The sequence below is a fragment of the Dromiciops gliroides genome, chromosome 2 (genome assembly GCF_019393635.1).
Source record: "Dromiciops gliroides isolate mDroGli1 chromosome 2, mDroGli1.pri, whole genome shotgun sequence".
NCBI classification, from domain to species: Eukaryota; Metazoa; Chordata; class Mammalia; order Microbiotheria; family Microbiotheriidae; genus Dromiciops; species Dromiciops gliroides.
Window position 1 is genome coordinate 369,298,045 of NC_057862.1, and position 18,513 is coordinate 369,316,557.

At 35.0% G+C, this 18,513-nt stretch overlaps 1 protein-coding gene across 7 annotated transcripts in view; it reads left to right on the forward strand.

The window, feature by feature from the left end:
- Window positions 1-18,513, forward strand: part of RALGAPB (Ral GTPase activating protein non-catalytic subunit beta) — an 89,658-nt gene that overhangs the window by 36,821 nt on the left and 34,324 nt on the right. Inside the window, exons 10-20 of one of the 7 annotated variants that reach the window (XM_043983319.1) lie at window positions 1,952-1,987; window positions 3,224-3,425; window positions 6,926-7,093; window positions 8,272-8,386; window positions 8,749-8,896; window positions 11,725-11,789; window positions 12,796-12,922; window positions 13,853-13,861; window positions 14,545-14,678; window positions 16,816-16,998; window positions 18,003-18,154. In XM_043983319.1, the coding sequence (XP_043839254.1) occupies window positions 1,952-1,987; window positions 3,224-3,425; window positions 6,926-7,093; window positions 8,272-8,386; window positions 8,749-8,896; window positions 11,725-11,789; window positions 12,796-12,922; window positions 13,853-13,861; window positions 14,545-14,678; window positions 16,816-16,998; window positions 18,003-18,154 (1,339 nt within the window). The remainder of the gene's footprint in view (window positions 1-1,951; window positions 1,988-3,223; window positions 3,426-6,925; window positions 7,094-8,271; window positions 8,387-8,748; window positions 8,897-11,724; window positions 11,790-12,795; window positions 12,923-13,852; window positions 13,862-14,544; window positions 14,679-16,815; window positions 16,999-18,002; window positions 18,155-18,513) is intronic. The other 6 variants (XM_043983321.1, XM_043983320.1, XM_043983322.1 and 3 more) reach the window with 6 other exon arrangements.

The following is an 18,513-nucleotide window of genomic DNA, read 5'->3' on the forward strand; positions in this document are numbered from 1 at the left end:
GTGTTTCTGCATAATAGATCAATTAATGACACAAGCTGGGGTATGCCTGTGGTAAAATGTCAGCAAAATTGTACACCCGAAAACTGGAAAATAGCATAGCGATTTCTATTTTTGTGAAACTATACCAATTTGACTTTAGTCTATGAAAGCATGACTGATCTTGGTGAAATGTAAAAATGTAAGTGCACCTCTTTCATAGCAGCATACTCTTTGTTAAGAGTGATATTACATGTTCAGCCATGATATCAACGTCTAGGTTTGCCATTACAAAACTAAAGCAGTTAGAGACAAAGACCTGGTCTCTTTGTAACCTCGCCCAGAGATGGTTGTTTTCCTTTTTAAAATATGTTGAATATTTGTAATGTCTAAATCATGGATCAGCCAGAATTTACTACTTTAGAAGAAGGCACTTTTTTCTGGGATTAGGGGATGGAAGTCAGGTAAGGATAGTAAAATGAATAAAAAGTTAGTTAATATTTATATTAGTATGGAGAATGTTTATTTTAGAGAAAAATTTTGCCATTTTATTAACTATATCATGAGGTCATGCTTTCATCACATGCCAGCATAATATAACAAAGTATTACCATAAGTTATTTTAAAATGAGGACCAATAATGTAGACAATCAAAAGTTCAGAAAGTATAAATGTAGAAAACTGTCCTTAAAAATATAGATAGATGAAACTAAGAGCACTTAAAATAGTAATTCTTAGTCATGCACAAAAATCTTACAATTAACATTTCTGGTTTCTGCTATTTGGCTTCAAATTAATATTTTCTACAATCTCTTATTTCAAGAGACATTTCTAAGTTCATAATATTTTGTTTTATAAGAACAAATTTGAATGTTAAGGAATGCAAATAGTAGTATTTAATAAAAAGTATGCAGCTATTGTTCAGAAACAACTTTGAAAAGAAAACAGCATCTGGGAGTGACATTTTCTAGAATGAGCATTTACTTTTTATTCATAGTTGTTCCAAGCCACATTGACATTTAAAACAATTATTTGTTTTGTAGTCAGACATATCTTTAGAGACTATTTTTAGAATTTTTATCAAAGCATAGTTTTGTTTTTCTTTTTCTCAAAAGTTAATTTCAGGCATTTTATTGTTGGCACTGGACTCCCCAATCCCAGAGGATCTTAACTTCATTTCTCTGTGGTGTCAGGGTCTTGTGAGTCTTTTTAGTCTCTAAATAGCTTGTTCCTGTGTACCCATACTAATGATAATGTTTTATCAGAAGACATTTGTACTGAAACCAGAATTAGATGTTTATTCAGTACAACTTTTTCTGTCTTAGTAGTGGCTTTTCCGTGACAGAGTCAGAATAGCCTTTGTTCTTCACTCAAGACCCTCAGGACAGCTTTCTCTTTTACATGCTTTAGACAGAATTGCCAGAATATAGTGAAGGCTGTAAAATAATTGAGGTTGTAAATAGGTAAAGAAATCAAAAGCTACTCAGAGTTTGTGGAGATAGAATAGGAAATTGGTCTCCAGGGACTACCATTTTCATCCATTTTGAAAGTACTGGCTGATCACAAAAGAATTCTACTATACAGCTCATCTCAACTTTAAAATGCCTGTTCCTTTGACCTGTTAGTTGTAGACTAAAATTATAGCATACTATACTTCATGAAAGTGACATTGAGCTGGGAAGGGTTAATGAATTCAATTTTAATGCACGTTGATATGAAGCAGATCAAAGCCTCGACTATTTGTAATTGTATAATTTTCTTCGTTCATTGTTTTGCATGATACAAAATCATAATTTTGGACCTGAATGCCAGTTTCCTATGTGTTTGAACTAGCTTGCTATATCATAAAGCTTTTAATCTAATTTTTTAAAAAGCTAAAAGCTTCTTAACTATAATAAAATTTCACCATCTTTAAAGTATTTTATAACTACTGCTGTCCTTTGATTTGTTTCCATTTATTTCTATTATCTTGCAGCATCTTTTATCCAAATTCTTCTTTCTTATAAATCTTGTAAGTAGGAACCAGTAGCTTTTCCTTAATTGCAATCATGTTTTTTATTTTGTTCATAATTCCATTTTTAATTTGATTGTCATTGTCATTGTCTCTTGTAGCTTTTGCATTTGGGAAGGAAAATAATTTTTTCTGTTTTGAATGGGGAAGATTGTTGGCAAAAGCAAAAATTAATCTGCCTGAATCAATCCCATTATTTCTGTACACTAGTCTGGTCATGTCATGAATTCCAGGACTTTGCACTAACTGTGTTTTGGCTTTTTTGTTTTTTTAAGCTTTAAGCTTATTTTACAGACCTAGTGTTTTGATTTGTATGCATTCTGCATGTAGTGTTTTCTAAGTATATTATGCTAAATAGCTTATTCAGGACCAAAATGGCTCATGGGAAGTTGCATAAAGATTTATGCTTTGCTTACATATTCCATTAAATATCTCATATATGCCAAATAATTTATATTATTTTGTAAAGATCTAAAAAGATGTTTTGTAATGATTTTAACATAATATTAAATCAGATTTTTTGTTAAAAATAAAAGCAACTTTCAAAGGGCTTCTGTTTCAGTGACCTTCTTCTCCCTACCCCCAACATTGAGCATGATATCTCTCTTCTCTTTGTCTATTTATATATCTGACTTCCTTTTTAACACCCCAGCCTCAACTTAGATTTAGTTTTCACCTGTGATGGTTGAATTTCGTATTCATTTTACTTGGTTGGGAGAATATTTGGTTTGTGCTTTATAGTCAGGTGAGAAGTTTATTCCTCTCCTACCACCAATACTGGCCTACTATAGCCTGTATGAATTCTTACATAGAAGACTGCTAGTAGAAAAATGTTTTACTGGCTAATTTTTTCCGTCGCTTAAAAAAAACTTGTATAGGAAAAGAAATGGAAACTAAGAAATAAAAATGCCCTTTTTTTCAACATATATCTATACATATGTATAGATATATGCATAATTTTAAGTGGACTAAATATGTTCCAATTGAAAAATGCTTCTTGTAGTGTTTATTAAAATCTGTAGTGCCACTCCGATTAAACTGCTGTCCATTCTTAGAGAAGAATTCAAATAGCCCTTTATTCTTAAATTTACAAATAGTTGCTAAACAGAAGCATTATTAGATCCTATCTAAGTAGTTTTAAAAATAATTACTAAATTGGATCTTTGTGTCCAGGATCCCATGAGCCTATTTGGCATATTGACTAATGCAATAAAGTCCTCCCTTTTCTCTCCTCAGCTATAACGACACAAGCTAGTGTGGAGTTTCGTCGGAAAGGGTCACAAATGTCCACAGACACCATGGCTTCCAATCTCATGTTTGATGCAAGTGAATTTCCTGATAACTATGAAGCAGGAAGAGCTGAGGCTTGTGGGACACTATGTAGGATTTTTTGTAGCAAGAAGACTGGAGAAGAAATTCTGCCAGCTTATTTATCCAGGTCTAAGACTTTATTCTAGTTTTTCTGTTATTACAGTTTGAGTTATAAAAAATAAATGTATTATAATTCAGTGGATTAAACAAACAAGGAAACAGTGATCTACAATACTTGTAAAGGCCTCCAAATAATTGGGCTATTTCCTTTCTTGGGCCTTAGTGGCAACAATTATTCTTCCCATTAGAATCCCTTAGGAGCATTCATCTAACAGAGAGTATGTGGTTCCTTCCAGATTGGGGTGTCTGATCCTTTGAGATGATTATTCTCCTTTTTAGATATGGTCAGTGGAAACCTGTTTTCCTTCCTGGGCAACAACTATTAAGTACTTCACAAAGAACCTTTCAGTATATGATATTCCAGGTATTCATACTATATTACAAAAGAGCATCTTACCCTACATTCCTTATCTCTTGTGGAGAAAGGACTAAGTTCTGAGAAAAGCTAGTATGCATATGCCCCGTCTTCATAGCTGTTCTTTACACTATAATTGAATATAAGTACGTGCTATGGAATTTTTAAAAAAGCCTTTAAAAAGCTTCTGTCTTCAGCCTTCTCCGCTTTTGACTTAGATCAATATAACTCCTTTCTTACTTGCCCTTCACTTAACTCATTTTCCTTCCCTTATTAACAGCAAGTCTCACTGCTGTCCAACTGGGCTTATGACATTTTCTAAAGCCCTTTTTCATTTTTTCAAATTTATTAAATTTCAAATTTATTATATAAATTATATATTATAAAAAATGACATAACAAATATTTATCTATTCTATAAATAACTTATTACATTTCAAATTTATTAAAAACCTATGTGCATTTTATTGTGCTAAGTTGTAGAGGGCATATAAAGATAAATCAGACATAGTGCTTGCACTCAGGGAGCTTAGATTCCTACATCCTAATCTGCTTTGGACCCTCTAAAAGGAAAGTTATCCTAATATAGCCATGCAATCAGATAAACTGATCATCAAGTACATTAGAGTACCTTTGTACATGTGGTTAGGCATGGCATAAAGTGAATTATTGGAATAGTTTCTATTCTGGATTGTCTGGGGAAATTTTATAAGATGAAATAAGACAGATAAAGAAAATTTTCAAAGCTGCTGCACAGATAAGTTTTCATTCCATAACAGCAGACAACTAAATGCATCCAATAAAGTCGACCAGTGCCTAATTTTAGCATGGAGGTGATCCTGGGGTTTTTTTGTTTGTTTGTTTGGTTGGTTTTTAGTGAGGCAATTGGGGTTAAGTGACCTGCCCAGGGTCACACAGCTAGTAAGTGTTAAGTGTCTGAGGCCGGATTTGAACTCAGGTACTCCTGAATCCAGGGCCGGTGCTCTAGCCACTGCGCCACCTAGCTGCCCCTGATGCTGGGTTGGTTTTTTTTAAAGACTGTACTAAAAAACTACAAGCTTGAAAAACTTCATGTATGGGTGCATTGATGTATCTCTGTCATCTGAAAAATATCCTAGATTAATTGGAAAGACTAGAAAGTCATGTATTTTCCCACCTAGCAATTCTCATAGCTCAGTATAAGTGAAGAGCATGTCATGGTGGCAAGAAAAAACAAAACAAAACAAACACTAATGTGATCTTGGGCTGAATGTACTATCCAGAACAAGGGAAATGATAGTCCCATCACTCTATCCTGTTCTGACCCCATCTAGAGTATTATTTTCAATTTTGGGTGACACACTTTAAGAGGATATTGGGGGGCAGCTAGGTGGCGCAGTGGATAGAGCACCGGCCCTGGAGTCAGGAGTACCTGAGTTCAAATCCGACCTCAGACACTTAACACTTACTAGCTGTGTGACTCTGGGCAAGTCACTTAACCCCAATTGCCTCACTAAAAAAAAAAAAAAAGAAAAAGAAAAAGAGGATATTGGTAAGCTGGAGAGCTTCCAGAGGAGAGTAAGTTAGAATAGTGAAAGACTTTGAGATTATATCATATGAAAAGAACTAGAAATTTTTAACCAGGTCAAAAGAAGTAGAGATTTTTTTTTTTTGCTTGAAAAAGATTTGGTAAAATGTGGGAGCATGATGGCTGTCTTTTAAATGTTTGAAGGCCTGTCACGTGGAAGAGTAATGACATGATTCTTCTTAGCCCCATAGTATGAATTGGGAGCAATGCATAAACATTGCAACAAACATTATTTTGGCTTTCTATAGAATCAAGGCTTTCCACAAGGGACATGGGACTAACTTAGAAGGTAGCAAAGGCTGGAGGACAACTTGCCAGGTTTATTGTAGAGGGGATTATGATTCAAGTACCACTTAGACTAAATGGGTCCTGAAGTCTCACCTAATTCTGAGATTATATGATTCCACAGCCATCTTCTAATGCTAACAGGATTGTAAACAAGTTAGTAAAGGGAATATCAACACTGGTGGATCACAAATTTGGAAATACTGACATAAGTGAAATGGTAATCACAGTCACATGAATTTTGCTTAAACATGATGAGGGAAAGAAGAAATTATTCTTCTTTTTGTTCAGAGGTGTCTTTATGAAGGAAGTATAATTTTAATTAGTAGTATTTGAATGATTGAAAGAATACTGGGTGAATTGGTACAAAGGAGCAAAAGGAGAAGGTCCTTTTAGGTGCAATCTAAGAAACTGTAGCCCTGATGAAATAGGAATCTCTCAGGGACTAGCATAGTCTCACATGTCTGATAGCAGGGTTTGTATGCAAATAAGAAGCTGTTTAAATAGCCTACTTCAGTTCTTTTTTTCCCTAAGAAGAGTTCTGAATCATTTTTGTGTGATGCACTCCTTTGACAATTTGGTGAAACTTCTAGACCCTCTTCTCAGAATGTTTAAAAATAATTGAAGGAAATGCTAAATTCTGTAAGAATTTAGTGAAAATAAAGATGTGATTTTTTTTTTCTCCATCCAAATTCATAGACCTTTGGAATATATGGACCCCTCTGGGGTTGGTAAACCCTACTGTTTAAGAAACCCTAATCTATAATATCTTTTAGCTTTTGATTTTCTTCTGGAAGCAAGAATCTATGGTTGAATGGAAGTGTTTTCCCATTTGCCCTTTAAATATGAAAAAAAGCAAATACATTTTTATTAAAATAATTCTAAGATGAATGCTTACAAAATGCTTAAAATATCGCAACATATTCATCGAAAATAGGGTATTGTACAAAGCTATTAAGTTTATCGATAATCATTGGAACTGCTTTTTGATCCTTTGGACTTAGGTAAAACTCAACTTTGGAGAAGCCCAATGGGAGGGGGTCAACCAATATTTTGTATTCATTAAAAACAGATAACCATTTTACTTGCCACTTTGTGGAAGCTTTTGCTATGATACAAATATCTTTTAAAGATGATTATAATAAATGGAAGTTTTGCTGTGGTACAAATATCTTTAAAAGATGGATATAATAAAAGGTAGGAATATACTTCCAATGGACTGCTAAAATTAACATTATCTGATGATGATTAATGGAAGGTTGTAGCTCCATATATTTAAAATCTTTCTCTTGCTTTCCTAGATTTTACATGCTTTTAATTCAAGGTTTGCAGATAACTGATTATGTATGCCACCCTGTCTTGGCCAACGTTATTCTAAACTCACCTCATTTATTCTGCTGTGACCTAAAAGGAATTGATGTTGTGGTTCCTTACTTTATTTCAGCTCTTGAAACCATACTGCCTGATAGGTAAGTCATACTTTTACATTGTTTGAGCAAGTAGGTTTGCTTTCAGTTAGATTTTGCCACTGTGCATGCCCTTTTTCACTGCCTCAGCGTGTGAACTGACTTGCATACCAAAGCATTCAGTAACTGAAAAGATTTCAATCCCATTTGAAGGCTGTCAGGTGCCTAGATCTATTCTATGCTTGCAGTCCCTTTTTGCTAGTTTTTTAAATATCTTTTTTGGTTTTACATAATTTTCATTGCCAGATATTCCCCTCCTCCTTTTATAACAAAGAAGAAAAAAGGCAATTCAGGAAAACCAACATGTCTGTTGAGTCTGCGAGTACGTGATGACACATCCCATATCCATATTCTCTCTTTCTGTTGTCAGTGAACTGTTGACCCAGTTTGGACCTGTCGTGAAGATGTGGGAGAAAGTTAGGTCAGGTCTGCAAATAACAGAACAACATGATGTAGTAGAGAGGTCACTGAATTTGGTGTTAAAGGCCTTAAGTCCCAGTACTGCTACATATTATTATACTGGGTATGTCTTGGAGCCTTATAGTCTCATTTTTTTCTCATCTGTACAAATGTTGGGAGTTAGAATAGAGGATCTCTAAGGTGTCTTTCAACTCTTACTCTCAGTCTTAGGGTTTTGATATATCATACTTAGGAAAAGGCTTCACCTCTAAATTTTTTTTCAAATTAAACAGAAACAGCCTAGTAAAGTTTAAGAATTACTTAGCATAGCAATTCATGAAACATAACGATCCCAACCTCAGTAAAAATAGTCACTTGTAAGGCAGAAAATAGAATTATGATGCAAAGGAAGCAAGGAAACAAGCATTTGATAAGCATCTGTCATGTGCCAAGCACTTATAGCTAAATGCTGTACAAATATTATCTCATTTAATCTTCACAATAACCCTGGTAGGTACTATTCATTTCAAAATTACTATAAGCCATTTATTAATTTTTTCTTTGACAAATATCAACTAATATGAATATATCCTGTACAAAGAACAGAAAGAGAAGTCTGTATATGAAATCATGAATTTTTACTGTGTATAACTGGTTTTGTTTTTTAAACTGTATTTTGATTTTAACGTGGTGGTTTCAGCACTGCCTTACTTGCTTTTTGTCACCTTCTGAACTTCCTTCTGCTTGTCTTCTAAGCTGTTTACTGTTTTATCCATTTGCAGGGAACTCTCAAAATTCAAAACCTATGTAAACCCAACAGAGCTAAGAAGAGCCTCTATTAATATCCTCCTTTCCTTGTTACCACTCCCTCATCATTTTGGCAATGTCAAATCTGAGGTAATATTTTAGAGTTCCTTATGTCCCCTTGCTTGTGTGCTAATTCAGGTCTAAGTAGTTTTTTAAAATGTGAATGGAATTTTTTTTTTCCCCTCTGTATTTCAAGTGTCAGTGATTGACTTAATGATTTGAGGGTGGTATTCCCTTTTCTCAGACTGCCATAATAGCTTACTGAACATTTGTTCTTGTGATAAGATATAGAGAACTCATGTTCTCATGGCCCAGCAGAGGGCAAAGAGGTTGGAAGTGATAAGATTGGAAGCCATGGTTTCAGACAGACCCTTCTCCCTCTAGAACAGCTCTGTTACTTGAGTTCGATACTCAAGATAGTTAATGTTCAATGTTATTTATTTTTTCTCTAGGTGGTTCTGGAAGGAAAGTTTAGTAATGACGACAGCTCTTCATATGATAAACCAATAACTTTTCTGTCACTGAAATTGAGGCTTGTGAATATACTAATAGGTGCCTTGCAAACTGAAACGGACCCCAACAACACTCAGATGATATTAGGTTTGTGTTTATACTTCTTGTATAAGTTAAAATCTTAGACAGTACTGACCATGGGCATGTCATCAAGACAAGGCAAGGCTGGCTGATGTGGCATAACCTGAATGACAGCAGTAGTTACACTGATCCTGTACCTAGATTAGGTGGTAAGACTTAAACTAGAAGAATTTGACTTTTATATGAATTTAAATCCTACAATATATTAAACATTAACTATATTCAGAGTGTGAGGGCAGGGTTGCATGATGGCTAGAGAGTTGACCTTGTAATTAGAAAGACCTGACTTTAAGTCCTACCTCTGACAAGTACCACTTGTGAAACTATGGGCCAGTTACTTAACTTTATTGGGTACCTTCTCTTACCACTATAAATTTAAGATAAATTACTCATCTACATTGGTGGAACAAATTTCCACACTGGAACAACTAAATCACAGTACTGCACCCCCCTCCCAAAATGTTCATAGTACTGTGCCAGAAGATAGTTTAGGAAAGGCAGACGTGATGTCTGCCCTCTCCAAAGCTTACAGTCTAGTAGAGAAAATAGGCATATACATTTACTGTCTGTTATTTTTATGAGTTTATTATGTAAGAGAGGTACAAACAGTGTTCGGATCCAAGAAAGGAGAGCCCATTGATGGTAGGAAAGGGGTCATTAAGAAGACTTTATAGAGGAAATGACATTTGACCTGTGCTCTAAAAGTAGGCAAAACAGGAAAGGGAAGATATTCTGGCGTAGGGAATAGTGTGAACAGTTGGGAAAATTCAAGGAAAAGTTTTGTAATTTGCTAGAACATAGAACATAGAATATAGTTGGGGTGGAAAGTATGGTTGGAGAACAGGATTGGAAAGACTGAGTGGTAGCAGAATTGTGGAGGGTCTTAAGTGTAAGGCTGAGGAATTTGAAATTTACTCGGTAGGTAATAAGGTTTTAAACCAAAGTGTAACATGTCCAGGTGGAGTCATAAAAAAAGATGATTCTGGCACTGGTGTATGGGATGGATTAGTTGAGGAGTAAGTGGGAATAGAAAGATCTGTAAGGAAGTTGTGGTAATAGTCCAGGCGGGTAATAATAAAGGCTTTTAGCACAATATGACAGTAGAACTAGAGAGTAGGGGACAGGATTTAAATATTAGTGAGGTAGAATTGATGAGACTTTGGGGATATGATGGAAATAAATGTAAGAGTTAAAGAGTACCAAGATTTAGAATCTAGAATAGAAAATATTTCTGTCCAGGTGCCATGAACAGAAATAAATAAGGAGCTTTAAAAGGGAACAGTAAGCAGAGGAGGTAGGGGGAACTTCTCTTCATATGACCCCTATGTTACTATTCATTCTGGCTTGCTTGGGAATATTTTCTTGGTCAGCTTTGAAGTCTTTTCTCCCTCTCTGCTTTTTCACCTTTGTAATAGAAAGATTGCTTCAGAACATTATTTCTGTTCCTTTCTAGCTGCCAACATTTCTTTGTTGCTCTTGCCACAGTCTAGTAGTTAACCCTGGGGCCAAGGGGGAAGGGTAACTCACCTCAGATGAGTTCACTTCACCCCCAGAGTTAAGTACCATTCAGACCCTTGCTTCTATAAGGATACACACGTCTTTTTTTTTTTTTTTTTTTTTGGTGAGGCAGTTGGGGTTAAGTGACTTACCCAGGGTCACACAAGTGTCTGAGGCTGGATTTGAACTCAGGTCCTCCTGACTCCAGGGCCAGTGCTCTATCCATTGCGCCACCTAGCTGCCCCTACATATGTGTCTTTAGAAGCTTTTAAAGCTAGTTATGTTTTCTTTCTGGCCTCACACTCCTATAGAATTGTTTTTGTTGTTGTTGGGGGGTTTTTTTGTTTTGTTTTTAAGAATTGTTAGCAGTAAGTTTAGAGCCCCTTTTTCTTCCCCCACCCCCTGCACTTTACCCACCCACCCAGCTTTAGAAGCTACTTTCAGTCTTGCTGTTGGAAGAATTCATAAAAACATAGGACTGTTAGAATTGGAACCTTAGAGATGAAATTAGCCCAAACATTTCCCCCCAACAAGCTCTATTTACATTATCCTTATTATAGTTATTCAGCCTTAGCATGAATACCTTCAGTGATGGGGAATTCACTAGTTTTTGAGGCCGCATTTCATTATTGAAGGCTAAAGGTGTTTAAAGCAGGCTAAAATCAGCTTTTCTGTCACCTCTTCCCATTCTCCTTGGCTTAAAGCCAAAGACAATAAGTCTAATCCCTTTTCCATTTAACAGCCCTTAAAGTAATATGGGGCAGTGTGGTATGATAGAGAGAATGCTGCACTTGAAATCCATATTAAGATTGGGGAAGACCTATGTCCCAAACCCTGAGCTTCAGATATATATGAAGAAATAAGATAGAGTAACGTAAGTTACTTCTTTGAGTATTGGGCTTGTGGTGGTATTCTGTCCCCAGTTTTTGCTGCATTCTTGAAATGTATAAGAGATGCTAAGTTTTCTTTAAAAAATAACTTCATTGCATTTGACCTTAAAAATCATATAGTGCCCTAATATTTCTGAGCCTGATATTTGTTTTCTTAATCTTAACATAAAATAAAATTTGAACCATGAAATTCCCTTTATTTTCAGTGAGGTAGAAAATATATGAACTATTCTTGCTCTTTGATTATATGCTTTTCCTTGTCTTTCTGATAAGTCAGTCAAATTCTTAGTCAGTTTGTAAGAAATGGTCTTCTTAATCCCCAGCAAAAACAAAATCCATGTCTATAACAGATCCTGCTCGTTTTTCCTAAGTAACACTTTATCCATTTTAATATTAAAACAATCTTTCCATCTATCCTCTATAAAATACTTTTTTACTTTGTTATAGGTGCAATGTTAAATATTGTTCAAGATTCAGCACTTTTAGAAGCCATTGGCTGTCAGATGGAAATGGTAAGAAGCATTAATACCCTCGTGCCTGGTATTTTGTCAAAGAATTTAACTTACTTCATAAAATATGATTTTTAAGACACATGTAGACCTTTGAGAACTTCCTTTTCATTGGTTAAGTAGAGGCTTGCTTTTTTACTTTGTTTTGTTTTCAAATAGGCCATTATAAAATCTGATGCCTCACAAGGAGGCTGTTTTTATGGCCTAATTAATGGTTCACCATGACATTGTTTTACTGAACTAATTACTATAAATTCTTTATAAATATTATTCTTTTTTTTTTTTTTTGCGCAGGGCAATGAGGGTTAAGTGACTTGCCCAGGGTCACACAGCTAATAAGTGGCAAGTGTCTGAAGTCGGATTTGAACTCAGGTCCTCCTGAATCCAGGACTGGTGCTTTATCCACTGCCACCTAGCTGCCCCTATAAATATTATTCTTAATATATCCCTTCACTACCACCAGTCTGAGAGGTGATCTTGATTATGAAGACACTGGTGTTCTGCTGTTTATCATAAGTGATACATCTTTGTTCATTTGTTAGTTAGGGACTTTGTTGGGGAGACTGGTAGTGATAATATAAAGCCTTTGCCTCAGACTGAATCATTGTACTGTTTAAGGTGCAGAGAAGTTGTGACTCACCTATATCATACCAGCTAATCAGTGGCAGAGCCAGCATTTGAAACCCAGGATCTCTAGCTGTACATCTGGTATAATTTCCATAGCACCACCTCAGTAAAAACAAGAAAGGGCTTGAACTAGATATTGGGCCAACCCTGCCCTGCTTTCTTCCCCCTCCATTCCTTTCACCCAATATGTGACTCAATAAATAAGGCAAATGAAGTCCACTATATCAGTAGGCAGCTTTTTGTTCCTGTCAACTTAGTAAAAATAGTCTAATTATTTAGGTTATATCTGTCTGATACTGTTTGTCTATATTTTGCATTTTATTACCCCTAAATATCAATGGTTTTGATATTTCTATATTTAAATCATCTTCAATTTTGCTAGAATGGTGAAGAAAACCTGAAAAGTCATAGTCGTACTAATAGTGGCATTAGTTCAGCAAGTGGAGGAAGCACAGAACCTACAACCCCAGACAGTGAAAGACCTGCCCAGGCTCTTCTAAGAGATTATGGTAAGTTATATGTTCCTTTGAAATTTTAAAGCATTCTAAGAATAACATTGGTTTTGGAAATTGTATTTAGTAATTTTTGACTAATTTTTACATATTTGAATGTAACTGGGATTCTCTAGATGTTAATCTGAGATAAAAAGACTAAATCTTTTTAATTCAGCCTGTGTTTTATATTCATTTCACATTCATATACATTTTTTTTATTCTACCATTCTGACAACACCCTTATGTTTAAAACCACTTGTGTACTGCAATATAAGGTTAGGAAATTATTTCCTTCATGAATATAAAATGACACTTGCCAGTCACCTGCTCAATAAAGCATTTTATTGAATACGTTGACTATAGAGTATTGTTCTTGATGGGGTTTGTAATTTTATGTGCCTTTAGGTATTTTATGTAGAGAGACATTGTAGTTACAAAAGTAGACATTAATCCAAGGTTGAATTATTTACTTATGTGTGAGTTTAGCATCTATTTATTTTGAGTTAAACTAAATGTGTTTCTGACCCAAACTCATTTTCCAGTCAACTAACCTTGGGTATATTATATCTAAAATCTCTTATGTGTTATTCAAATACACAGTTGATTAATCATTGAATTCACTAATATGTGTTGTTTAAAGTAATTCTTACACTATTCATTATATATATGGGTTCTGGGTACCCTAGCGATCATTAAGGTAATGTTTAAGAGAATATAAACATGATTTTGATATTGAAGCAGTTTTTTTTTTTTACTGTATGTGTCCCAATAGGCATGTGTGAAGTGACTAGTCTGTTTCAGCATTTTGATGAACTGTTAGTAAGTTCTGCTTGTAATGTTGCAAAAAGTTTCGCTAAGAAATCCAGATTTGTGTTAGTGTGCTGCATATATGTCTCTCTTTAATGACCATTCCTTTTTCTGTTGTCACTGCCCTCTTCCCAATAGGATTGACAGGTATAATGTCCCACAAGTTTCATTTATGAATTCAGTTTCATATTCTCCTAATTTTGCATTATTAAAATAGTGCTTTCTTTTACTTTTATAATTGGCAATCAAATAAAACACAGGGGGCTGGGAATGTTAATTTTCTTACATTCAAGAATAGAGTTCTAGATAGTAAAATTTTTTAAATTAGCTAAGTGTATTGCATGTAATATTTTCTGTAAGGGTTAAACCTTAAAGGTGATGGGTTATAATAGCTGCCAAGGGTGATTTCCACCATATGTGGATACACTAAAAACTTAGGCTCCATAGGTCAATACGCAAAGGATCACACAAAAATTTTCTTGGGAAGCCTACAACAATTTTCATTATGCTTTTTAAAAATGGAACTAAGACCTGTTAGCTAACAATATTTTAAAGTTCAAAGGTTTTCTAAAGAATATTTAAATATCAAAATTCCACTTAGATCAACTTGATAGAATTCTGCTTTGATGTTAGAAGCTGCTCAGATTCAAATAAATAACATATTAGTGTGGTGTGCTGATTAATCAGCCTACGTGTAAATCGCTAAATTCATTGTCCAGGTGCTTATTGTGGCTGCTTTGGTTTGTGCCTAAGGGAATGCTTTGCTTATTGTTACTAATGCTTAGTTGTTTTCCCTCCCTGTGGTATGTGGCATTGGGGTTATATCCTAGCTCTTAATACAGATACAGCCGCTGGACTCCTGATTCGCAGCATTCACCTTGTAACCCAAAGACTCAATTCTCAGTGGCGTCAAGACATGAGCATATCATTGGCTGCATTAGAGCTTCTTTCTGGACTGGCAAAGGTGAGGAACGACTATATGTAGTTTTAGCTTAGCAGAGTTACATTTTAGCTGTTTATCTGTTATACATTAATATGGATAATCAAGAGCTGACTGTATTTTTACATAGACTATAACTAAAAGTGAATAAAAATGAGCCTTAAAACAGAGTTCTGTAAAGGGAACCTAGGATATATTTCTTACCTTAGGATTGATGAAAAGAATAAGATGATGTCCATATATTTGTATATCTTTATATTTGTATATATACATGTATAGAAAACACTCATCAAATTTAATTCAACTAATGCCTTTTATATACTTAGTTATATGTAAGGTACTTCTGGTTGAATTTGAGAATAGCAAGATGAAAAATGACATGACCTTTGTTTTTAATGACCTAATAATCCAAGAAATATGAAATATTCAAAAACCTGACATTGAAAATCTTCAAGAATACATAATTTGATCAGTGTAGATATTCCATCATTTCAGATGGTATTTGTTATTATGTCATTTCAGTTTTGTCTGACTCTTCATGACCCTATTGGGGGTTTTCTTAGCAAAGATACAAGAATGGTTTGCCATTTCCTTCTCTGGCTCATTTTACAAATGAGGAACTAAAGCAAACAGGGTTAAATTAGTTGACAAGGGTCTCTCATAGCTAGTAAGTGTCTGTGTCCAGATTTGAACTCACATCTTCTAACTCCCCGGCTGGCGTTGTATCCACCATGCTATCTAGCTGCTCTGTTGGGCTTTTTCAGACTCCTCATGACTGCATTTGGAGTTTACTTGGCAAAGATACTGGAGTGGTTTGCCATTTCCTTCTCCAGCTCATTTTACAGATGAGGAAACTGAAGCAAACAGTGTTAAATTACTTGTCCAGGATCACACAGCTAATAAGTGTCTGAGGCCAGATTTAACTCAGGAAAATGAGTTTTCCTAACTCTAGGCCAGGCAGTCTATTGACTATGCCACCTAGCTGCCCAATGGATGGTAGCCACTCTATAAGTTACTAAATAGTCTTCCAGTCTTCTATGACCATGAAATTTATCAGCTTTCAGCAGATTTGATGATACTCTTCTCCAAATTTAGGTAGGTGTGCCCCGGACAGCAAACATTAGCCCTGACAATAGTCCTTTATGCTAAACTTTTCCAAATTGTGGCCCTGCCAGTTTACTTTCTACTGGTATAGCATTTGAAAGTATAGTGTCACTACCATACCACAACACATCAGACTTGTATTACAAGTTAGAATATGATTTACATAGCAAAGGACATATTAGAATGAGAGACACAAGGAGGGAAGAATTATTTCTAGCTAAGGCAATCAGGAAAGGCATCATGGAGAAGGTATAGCACTTGAGCTGGGCCTTGAAAGAAGAGAAAAAGTTCAGTAAGCAGAGATGGAAGAGTACATTCTAAACTAGTTTGGCTGGGGCAAACAGCATGAGAAGAGGAGAAATGAGAGAAATCTGGAAAGGTTGGCTCAAGCCAGAATTCCCAGAGCTTTGGAATTTCCCAGGCTAAGGAATTTTGTTCTCTACAACGGTGATGTCAAACTCAAATAGAAACATCCTACAGCTGCATATTGACTTAGAAAACTTTATATTAACATTATCTATGTTGTGTTGTATTTTTTATTTTGTTCAACATTTCCCAATTACTGTATATTTTAATATGGCTAATTAATATCTCCAGTTTGACATCTCTGCTTTAGGCAATAGGGTGGCTGTGCAGTGAGACTTAACACAGGGACACATCCCTAATAGGGGGCTTTAAACTGTGTCCACAGATCTCAAGAGTCCACAAAGAAGTGTCTTAAAATAAAGACGTGGCTGCTCCTTCTCATATTTAGATAAAAGGAGATGACATTTTTAGGGACCTGAAAAATTCTGATTCTGAATTCAGTTCAAAAATTCAATTCTCAAAGATGTTTTTTATAGCCTCACATTCATGAAGTGTATTTCCACCACTTTTTATGTATATTTTATAGTGATATATTAGACTTTTCTCCATCTTATAGAGAAAAACAAGATATTTTTGTAAGGTAAGGCACAAGGTGCCTTACATATTTAATTGATACTGAATACAAGCTGCTTGTCATAGATAGGAAACTGATACTAACTAATTATTACCTTTCTAACCTAAATATCCTTAGGTGAAGGTGACAGTTGACTCAGCAGACCGAAAAAGAGCCATTAGTTCAGTGTGTAGTTATATTGTATACCAGTGTAGTCGGCCAGCCCCACTTCACTCCAGAGATCTTCACTCCATGATTGTTGCAGCTTTTCAGTGTCTTTGCATTTGGCTGACAGAACATCCTGACATGCTTGATGAAAAGGTGAGAATACTAGGTTTGGGTGCATGTTAAGCAGAATAAATTCCTTAATTAAAACATGACTTTCTCTATTTTAAAAATTGCTATACTCAAATATTTATTGACTATCAATGTAACCCTAATGCTGCTTGATACATCTTGCCAAGTACAGTGTAGCCTGTAAAATTAGTTGGGACAAAGAAATATATTAATTAATGAGGCTATATTAATAAGTTGACATATGAGACCCTGGTTAATTTTGCACTCAGTTTATGAAAAGACCTAAAGTTTATTTTCAGAAAGATAGAAAACTCATGTTATATTAACCAATATTCTATGCCAGTGACAAATCAGTTAATTCAGTAGGTGAATTGCCAACGAGGTTGTGAAATCAGTGACAAATGGATGGAGAAACATTAAGCTAGCATCTGAACATTTTGGTATGTTGGTGTGGTTCCTTCTCATTTTTTTAAGGGAAGAAGAACTAATCTAGTGCCCTGTAGAGAGCAATCATCCTATTATTAGCATTCAGTGTCAAAAGAGAAAGACAGGTTGGCTTACTAGTAGAACTTCTGGAATTCTTTCTGATTAAGATTTTAAAAACATTTTATAAATAGAAAATGGCTTGCATGCATTTTCCATACACTCTCCAAAGCAAAGATGCAAGAAATGGCTTATAAATATAAGTAATAATTTAAGCTTCTTTTTCAGTACCTTATCATGATTCTAACTCCCATTACTAGAAGAATTTTTGTATGCCCCATACAACTTCATGGTTAAGAAATGTTAGAACAGGTCTGTATAACAATCACAGTATTTTAAGATAATTTTATACAAATATACCTCTGGAAAATATTTTCTGGCTTTACTCATTTTCTACCCTCACCATAAACTGTACATAGTCACAAAACATCGTAATTGAATTGAATTTCTTTTTAGTAATCATCCATTCCCTGACTAAGAAAAATGAACACTCACATTTAGTTTCTCATAAAGAATTTAACAAGTCATCTTTTCTTCACCTTTAGGATTGCTTAAAAGAGGTACTAGAGATTGTGGAATTGGGTATCTCAGGAAGCAAGTCCCGGAGTAGTGAACAAGAGGTCAAGTACAAAGGAGATAAGGAGCCAAACCCTGCATCTATGAGGGTAAAGGATGCAGCTGAAGCTACCCTTACATGGTATGGAAGCTATTAGTTGGGGATTATGACCCAGTAGTTTGATGGTTGTTCTCTCATCCTCTCACTGGTTATGAAACATGACTTAGTTTACTGTTGCATGCTTTGGTATTTTCCAACTTGAAAATGAGCAAGATATATAGTTTATTCTACCTTGCAAGGCATATATCATTTGCCATTGAACTAAGAAATGAAAAATTCAGAGCCTGACAGCTACATTGCTTTTCCATTTCTTTGATGGGTAACATAAGATCAATCTCCTTAAAACTGATTTTTATAGTATATAAAAGGAGCTAGTTAAATTTGGGTGAAAGCTCAGCAAAAATAAGTCTTCAAACTGAATAAATGTTGTAATTGAATTA